At 36.2% G+C, this 8,905-nt stretch overlaps 1 protein-coding gene across 4 annotated transcripts in view; it reads left to right on the top strand.

Moving 5' to 3' along the window:
- The first annotated feature begins 248 nt into the window (after positions 1–248).
- Positions 249–8,905, top strand: part of LOC309398671 (cytochrome P450 2C5-like) — a 28,820-nt gene continuing 20,163 nt past the window's right edge. Inside the window, exons 1-3 of one of the 4 annotated variants that reach the window (XM_081965775.1) lie at positions 249–447; positions 1,586–1,777; positions 7,906–8,068. In XM_081965775.1, the coding sequence (XP_081821901.1) occupies positions 1,601–1,777; positions 7,906–8,068 (340 nt within the window). In that variant the 5' untranslated portion in view covers positions 249–447; positions 1,586–1,600. Of the gene's footprint in view, positions 448–1,416; positions 1,778–7,905; positions 8,069–8,905 lie in introns of all 4 variants that reach the window. The other 3 variants (XM_081965772.1, XM_081965773.1, XM_081965774.1) reach the window with 3 other exon arrangements.

Genomic DNA, 8,905 nt, shown 5'->3' with positions numbered 1-8,905 from the left:
CCTGCACACAACCCCCCTGCACTCCCCCCCTTGTGGCATGCGAGCCAAAAAAGGTTCGCCATCGCTGATCTATACTGTACCTGTGCATTCCGTTTTTCTATATGGCTAGTGGCAAACCTTGCACAACAGTCATAGGTCAACAGGGTGAACAACAATGTCACAATATTTGTTTTGACAACTGATGCAGCATTTTAACAGTCGCAGAAGGGTGTAGCTGAATTTGTTTTGAAGGGGAAAGAACATAAGTTAAATATGTGACTGTTCTGACCTGCCTGCACCATTTCTGATATCTGTAACAAGAAAATCCAGTTCTATCCCTGGGCAAAGAGGAGGTAAGAAGAAGGGATTAGACAGAGAGAGCAGCAGTATAAAACCAGATGTTCATGTAAAAAGGGAACATTTGGGACTAATGTTATGGAGGACACGTCTCAAGTAGATTGCTGAAAGGTATGTGCACCGTGACCATTCCACAAATGGTAGAAATAATGTTATTGAGATTTCAGACTGTTTGTCTGGTAAATGCAAATGTGTGTTTCACTGTTGTTTGCCAAAAGTTAGTAAATGATGTTCATCTTTAGGTTGAACATCAGGCTAAATGCAAAGATGTTATTGCTTTGGTTGCTTTGTTGGATTGCTATCATTTTGGTAGATTGCTAAATGCATAAATATGCCCAATGCTTGTGAATTAGGAAGAGACAGACCTAGGTTTACCAACAAGGGGCTGATATACAATTATAGGGGAAGATTAGCCAGGATAAAAAGTGGGATCAGTCTGAAATTATTATATAACCCCAAATGAATTAAATCCAATTCACCCTGATTGCCATTGACCCTTATCTACTTCAGGTGCTGACCATTAGATGAGAAGATTCATATGCATAGGCTTTGAGTAATAAATCAAATTGAACCTTCACATATGGACATAGTTTTTTTTTTTGCTTTCAATCAATTTTTCAGCTGCAACTCTCTCAATCTCTAGTTGCTGTTTATGCTGTTTTAGAATAAAGTCCAAATATTTAGAAAGTGCCAGACTGCTACTCCTGTTCCTATTTCACCACTGTTTGCCCAACTGATATCGTAGATCAGAGACCATGGGCCACATATGGCCTTTCACAGCAAGTAATGCAGCTCCATAAGATCATACATTTTTAACATGTTTATGAACATTAACTGTATATAATATATTTTGCATGTGGCACAAGACAATTTCTCTTCACTCAGTGTGACCCAGGCAAGCCAGAATTTTGATACCCATGCTGTAGATGTTACATTTTACATTCTAAATCTACTCACAACCAGAATATATTTATTTCAATTCAGAAAATCAGATTAATTTTGTAACATTTGTTAGATACACGTCATTAAAGTACTCCTTCAGTTTCTCCCAGTTTGTTTATGTCAATAGAACAAAAACAGTGTTTTATGTTTCCAAGGAATTGATAGAAGAAAAAAAGAAGAAAGAAAATTTGTAGAGTAGATGGGAGAAGACTAGAGAAACAATCACATTGACTTTGCTTCTCTCATTCTCATGTGACTTTGCAGCTTTTTTCCAACCCCAAAGCCTCATCCCTTCTGCTCCATCAAGGCCAGAAGAATAAACATGCAAGAGGAGATGATCCCTGGGACAATAATACTGTTCCTTCTTTTTCTGCTCATATTCTGGGCCTTCCGATTTCAGCAAGAAAGAGCCAGGCTCCCTCCTGGCCCTAGGCCACGGCTCTTTCTGGGGAATCTACTGCAAAAAGATGTTCTGCCTCTGTATAAAAACTATCCAAAGGTAAGGCAGTCTTTGATATGACTCCTTTCTTAGTGGACGAGAGATTAAAAAATATTTGGAAGATTACAAGGTACCCATAATTTGAGAGTTTAATTCTTTCTTTGCATTTGTTTTTACCCAAAAGGAAGAAATAGCCCTCTCAAAAGCAACACTGAGAAAAATAGAATAGGGTTGAAGGTAACCTTTCAAAGCTTCTGTAGTATACGACCAATCTATAAAAAAAAGAGGGGGGATGGATCCAGGAAATTACAGGCCAATCAACTTGACATCAATACCTGGGAAAACCCTGGAAAACATAAGCAAGTGGAGGGTTTCTGAGCATCTAAAAGCAAACAAGGTCATTAGTTAGAAGCCAACATGGGATTCTTAAAAGAGATCATGCCAGACGAACCTTATGTCTTCCTCAGATAAAGTGACTAAATTGGTGGATCAGCAAAATGCTGTGGTTATAATATACTTGGTCTATTTTCATTGTTCTGTTCACAGTATTATATACATAATTTATTTGTTCTGTTTTTCGTTGTTCTGTTCACAGTAATTAGCTTATGACTTCATAAATTTCATTTAAAATAGCCATGTCATTTGGTCATAAATGAAGAAGTATAAAATATGGTTGTATATTTTAAAAAAACTATCTTCTTATACCCAACAATACTGTCTTTGCTAGATATTTTAAGTTACTTCTGAATTCTACATGTTGGAATCGCATCTAGCACTCCAAATATTGTAAAGGGAATATTAATGCATGAATTAGTTTCACCTAACTCATTATCATGATGTTAACTTAGTTTTGTGAAAGTACATTGGAGAAACACTGACAGCCATTCTGCTTAATAACTCATCATGCATGGATCAACAGGCTGTATTATCAGCCATGGTGTTTTAATTAGATAGGTAGTCTTCAACTTATATAATGCTAGGAAGAAGAAGTCTTCGACTTACAACCTTTTGTTTAGTGACCATTCAAGGTTACAATGGCACTGAAAAAAGTGACTTATGGCTATTTTTCGCACATGACAGTTGCAGCATCCCCAAAAGCACATAATCCCAAGCACTTGACAACTGGCATGTATTTATGATGGTTACAGTATCACAGAATCATGTAACCATCATTTGTGACCTTCCTAGCCAGCTTTTGACAAGCACAGTTAATTGGGGCAGCCAGACTGTCAGGAAATTTCTCCTCAGTTCTAAGTTGCTTCTCTCCTTGATTAGTTTCCACCCATTGCTTCTTGTTCTACCCTCAGGTGCTTTGGAGAATAGTTTGACTCCCTCTTCTTTGTGGCAACCTCTGAGATATTGGAATAATGCTATCATGTCTCCCCTAGTCCTTCTTTCTCTTAAGCTAAACATACCCAGTTCCTGCAACCGTTCTTCATATGTTTTAGTCTCCAGTCCCCTAATCATCTTTGTTGCTCTTCTCTGCACTCTTTCTAGAGTCTCTCTTTAAAATTTGTGTTTAAAGACACAACCACCAACTGGCAATCATTAGCAATTTCAATAAACCTCCAATAACATTATACCTTTATAACATATTCTGAAAAAAAATCAATTAATAAAATATCTAAGCATTTCTCCCCCCACTTTTCCCCCCCCAACTCACTATTTAGAGCTTGTGTCTAATTTGCTTCTACCAATACCAACACATGGATATATCTTTAAACATTATCCATTAATATTTCCTTGTTATTATTGTAGTTAGCTAAACAATTATTTACTATTTATATCATCAGACCCAAAAAAGATTACATCTTTATAAAAAAATCCAAACAAAAATTTGTTAATAAAATTTATAAGTCTATTTCCCAGGTCCTGATTTGCAATTTATATCCAAGTTGCTTTTGCTAGTTAAGATTATTATTTCATTATTATTATCGTAGTTGATTACTTGTTAACAAATAAACATTTCAGAACAATCTAAAAGAATCTACGAAATTCTAAAATTCTTATTTATTAGTCACCAAAAATTAACTAAACTTTTTATCATCAGCTTTTATTATCAACCTATATCTTTCCAGTAATAAAACAGTCTTATCTCTTTTGCCAGTTATGTTAATTCTCTTTTTAACTCCTTTATAAAGTTTTTATAAATTTCTCTCCGCACTTTATTGCTTAAAAGATTTCTCAGATGATCTCGTTACCCTTGAACTGGTATTGAAATTAGCTTATCTTTGGTTGTCAGACGTGTTTCTGAAAAGGTTTCTCTTCTTAACTCCATCATCATCAGCCTTTTTTTCCCTCCTGTATCTTGAAAACAGGGATAGAGCTCCAGTTTGTCAAATTCACTTTTCCATATTCCCTTCTTTCCACTTTCACCCATATTTGCTCCATTAATAAGATCATCTGTTGTTTTATCTTTATCTTCTATATCTTCATTCTCTTCTTTAATTTTTGGGGCTCCAACCATATCATCTTTTGCTGTGAGAAACAATAGTCTATCCAACTTCTCAAATCTCCCAAATCCTTTCAATATATTTGAATTCCAGCCAAGATATCTCGAAAACTTAAGGTTCCCTCATCTGCATATTGATCCATGTTTCCAAGAAAAAAAGAGGAAAAAAAGAAAAAAGAAGTCTAATATCCACTGCCACTCTAGCCTTCAAAGTCTCTTTTGTGTATATAAATATATTTATTTTAAGTTGACTTAAGCACAAGTTCTTTTATACTCTTCAAAAAAGAAGGGTTATGTCTTTTCCTTTTCTTTTCCTTCCCTTGCCAAGATATTTCACAAAGACACTTGTGAAAGCAATCCATGTCCTTGGCTCTATCAGTTTCTGTAAGCAAGTTGCAAACCCTTCAGTTACAAAGTTAGTAAGATCAAAGAAGAGAGAACAAAAGATTCATCGTTTCAAAAAACCCCAAACTCTGACTTCCGAGTGGCAGATTTGACTTTCTCAAACTTATCTCAAGTTTACGAAAAACAAAGGTCTTCAAATGTCTTTAATGGAATTCAATAACAAATACTAGGAAGAATTGTTAGAATAAATAAAAAGGTTTTAGTTCAAGCCAAAAAAATAAGGTAACAAAGAAAAGGAGAAAAAAAATCAATCCGTTCATTAAGAGGAGAAACAGGAAACGTTACTGTCACTTCAATCCACAAACCTTCGTTACAAAAAAAAAACTTTCTAAGGCAGTCCAATAAAAATAAATATTGCCGCTTTATTCTTTTACTTAAGGGACTAATTTATCTTTTTTAAAAAGTTTCTTTGGGCAATTCTTTCTTAAAGAAAAAACCTCACCAGATGGACTCATTTTCACTTCCTTCTTTCCGGAGCCGTCTCCGACTTCATCAGCCTGGGGGCTGTCTGTTTACCGCTGGCTTGGAGAACTTCCCTTGGGTCAATCAGGGACTTTGCGATGTCCCTGAGACCAGCAAGGATTTGTCTCCCTTTCACCATCTCTACGGGACGGTTTAGGTCCAGATGGACCTTGCAGCAGTAAAAGTATCAACGGCGGTCTTGGACTACCAAGACCGCATGTTGTATCGTCACAACGTTTTATTGCACTTGTTGATGATTAGTGGTGGAGCTGAAAGTGGTGTATTCATTCTTGTGCTTCTTGATCTCTCAGTGACTTTTGATATTGTAAACCAGAGTATCCTTCTGAGCCAGCTCTATCAGCTGAGGCTTGGGGCATCATTTTACTGTGGCTCACTTCCTTTCTCCAGAAATGGTTCCAGTTTTGGGGTGTGGTGGGGGAAGAAATTGACTCTAGTCCCCTCTTTTGTAAGATGCCTTCCTTTTCAATATCTACATAAAACCACTAGATTAAATCATTCAAATTTTCTACTGATGAGATTCAATATACCAGTATATCGATGATATATAATTGTATCTTTCACTTCTGAATGTCTATGGAAATGCTCAGGTCATGGTAGTTACAGGTCATAGCACCATTCTAAAGGTGCTTTTCAAAACACAACTGGACTCTCTCTCTCTCTCTTTCCCTCCTTCCCTCTCTCTTTTGTTAAAGAAGTTTCACTTCTTATCCAAAAAGTTTCTTCTGTTCAAAATTGAAGAAAGTCCAGTTGCCTTTTGAAAAGCAACTTTCAATTTTGAGCTGGCCAAAGGAGACTGAGGAAGTCCTGCCCAATTGCCTGGAGGCTGTGGAGTTGGATTGGAAGGAACCATCCAGTAGTGGGATTCAATTTTTTTTTACTACCAGTTCTGTGAAGGTGGGGTGGCTTGATGGGCATGGGATGGTGGGCATGGCAGGGCAAGGATACTGCAAAATCTCAATTTCCACCCCACTCTAGGGCAAGGATACTGTAAAATCCCCATTCCCTCCCCACCCCATTAACCTGCTTTTCAGCTCCAGGGCAACAGGAGGCAGCAAATAGATGGGGATGGAGCCAGCCAGAAGTGGTATTTGCTGGTTCTCCAAACTACTCAAATTTTCCACTACTGGTTCACCAGAACCAGTCAGAACTGGCTGAATACTACCTCTGGAACCATCTCTGATTCAATCCAGCCAAGAACAAGAGGCTGTGGGTGTTTCAGACATCCATGTCTAGGGATGTTGTATCTCAGACTTGGATAGGGCAGCTCTTATCTATTCATGAATGGTACACAATGTCCAGGTTTTCCTGGCTGACAGCTGATAGCTGATAGCTCCTTCTTAATGAGCAGATGGCACCTCTGGTCAGGAAGGCCTTTGCACAGCTTCTTCAGGTATGCCTAGATTACAGTTGTTCTGTAGAATACTCACAGCTTGACTATTGGAATATGGTTTATATGGAGCTGATGTGTAAGAACTGGAAGCTTCAGTTGGTGCAGAATGAAGTGGAATTGTGGGGGGGATGATTATAACATACAAATCCAACAATGGGAGTATACGTGGATGCATTTTAATGAATGTTTTATAAAATGTATTGTTGGTATTTGTCACTGGAAAAATTTCTAAAGATACTCCAAATTTATGCTGGAATAGTGAACAACAAAAGGAACTTTTAATCAATCTTGGTACAGATGTAAAAAAGCTGAAAATAATCAAATTGTATCAAAATACACATTAATTTAGAAGGTAAATTAATTTTAAAGATAAATATGGATAGCTGAAGATAGAGGTGTTTCTTCAAGATCGCCTTGTAGTGTTAATACCACTTTATAATGCATTGATAAGGCCACACTTGCAATACTGCATTCAGTTTTGATTGCCATGATGTAAAAAATATGTCAAGACTCTAGAAAGAGTGAAGAGCAGAGCAACAAAGATGATTAGGGGACTGGAGACTAAAACATATGAAGAACGGTTGCAGGAACTGGGTATGTTTAGTTTAATGAAAAGAAGGACTAGGGGAGACATGATAGCATTGTTCCAATATCTCAGAGGTTGCCACAAAGAACAAGGAGTCAAACTAGCCTCAACACACCTGAGGGTAGGATAAGAAGCAATAGATGGAAACTAATCAAGGAGAGAAATAACCTAGAACTAAGAAGAAATTTTCTGACAGTTGGAACAGTTAATCAGTGGAATAACTTGCCTCCAGAAGCTGTGATTACTCCAATACTGGAGGTTTTTAAGAAGGGATTGGACAACCATTTGTCTGTAATGGAATAGGATATCCTGCCTGAGCAGAGGGTTGGACTAGAAGGTCCCTTCCAACTCTGTTTTTTATTTCTCTATATAGGTACAATAATTCTCCTATATGCACATCAATGGAAAGATTTGACACTACCCACAATGGAATAGTAGATGGTAAAGATGATGGAGCTTGAGAGATGGTTAAACTGAGAAAAACAACACTAATTAAATTTTTGGATATTTTTCATGAAACAAAAAAAAATGAAATTATGATATGTGGAGTTGATGATTATAAATGATAGATGGTAGAAAAAATGAAAATTACCTTGAAACCATAGGTTAGGAGTTTAATGCAAATTTATAATGGTTGAGAAAAAAATGGGAAGTCAATTTCTATTTATTTATTTCTTTTTTCTGCACATTTGGCTTTGTTCTTTTTTTCTGTACTTCTTTCCTTTCTCTTAAATACTGTTTTCTGTAAGTTATCTTTCTTGTTTAAAATTTAATAAATTTTAGAGATCCTGTCAACCATTAATTGAATCAGATATCCAACAATGAGATCTCAACTTCTACTGATTCACACCTTTGATGAATTTTGTCCTCAGCTCCATAAAAAATATGGTCCAGTTTTTACTATCTGGAAAGGAACAAAGCCAATGGTTGTGATTTGTGGACATGAGGCAGTGAAAAATGCTTTGGTAACTCATAGTGAAGAATTTGGTGGACGACCTCCAATACCTGTCCTCCATCAAGTAACAAAGGGCAATGGTGAGTACAGATTATTTTCACTTTGATTTCATATGTAGTTTTCATTTCTGGAGGAAAGAAAAATATATTAAATTATCCAGGCAAGTGATAGTGTCCAATTTCTTTTTTGAGGAATAAAAAATGAAATACCTAAATCTGTTGGAGGTATTTGAAAATCTGTTTAGTCAAAATGCCAATTAAATGATAAAGTATTAAAACAAGAAAGAGCAGGGCACTGAAACCTGTGTTTAATATTTGCTTTGAAACTTCAGGTTTCAGAACTGTCATCTCCTCCGGCCTTTTTAAAGCCAAATTTAAAAGGGAACTAATTTAATAGGGCCAAATCCAAATTATAATGGTGAAAAACTTTCAGTCGGAACCAACAGAAATATTTACTGATATGCTTTAAAATATACATTAGATAATGCTAGATATATTTTTGTTTAGAAGTTCATAGTAATTAAGTATCAAGTTTCAGCTAGAAGTTTTGACAAAATTTATTTTCAACCATTAGTTTATGTTTCCTTTTTTACGAAGGGAGGGAGGGAGGAAGATTTGCCCTTTGCCATTTTTAGGACATATTTCAGTGCCAAAACTACAACAATACTGAAACTACCAAACTTATAATACACTTTGAAGCCATCAGATACTATTTGCTGCTTTTAATATTCATTATGCTGATCTGCAAATTTACTTTGAGAGGGTGAATTGATAGAAAATTTGTTGAAATGAAGCACTCTTTCAAAGCTGGGAATAGTCTTACAACTTAGATTCAAACCTTCTAAAGTTTGCAGGTAGGTGTTGCAATCAGGAGGCCTTTTCAAACTTTATCCAGTAATTCAGTTCTCATCAGATTGC

Source organism: Natrix helvetica, assembly GCF_964273705.1.
Source record: "Natrix helvetica genome assembly, chromosome: 1".
In the NCBI taxonomy this organism is placed as follows: domain Eukaryota; kingdom Metazoa; phylum Chordata; class Lepidosauria; order Squamata; family Natricidae; genus Natrix; species Natrix helvetica.
The sequence above is the reverse complement of the archived record's forward strand: the minus strand, read 5'-3'. Positions and strand labels throughout refer to the sequence as shown.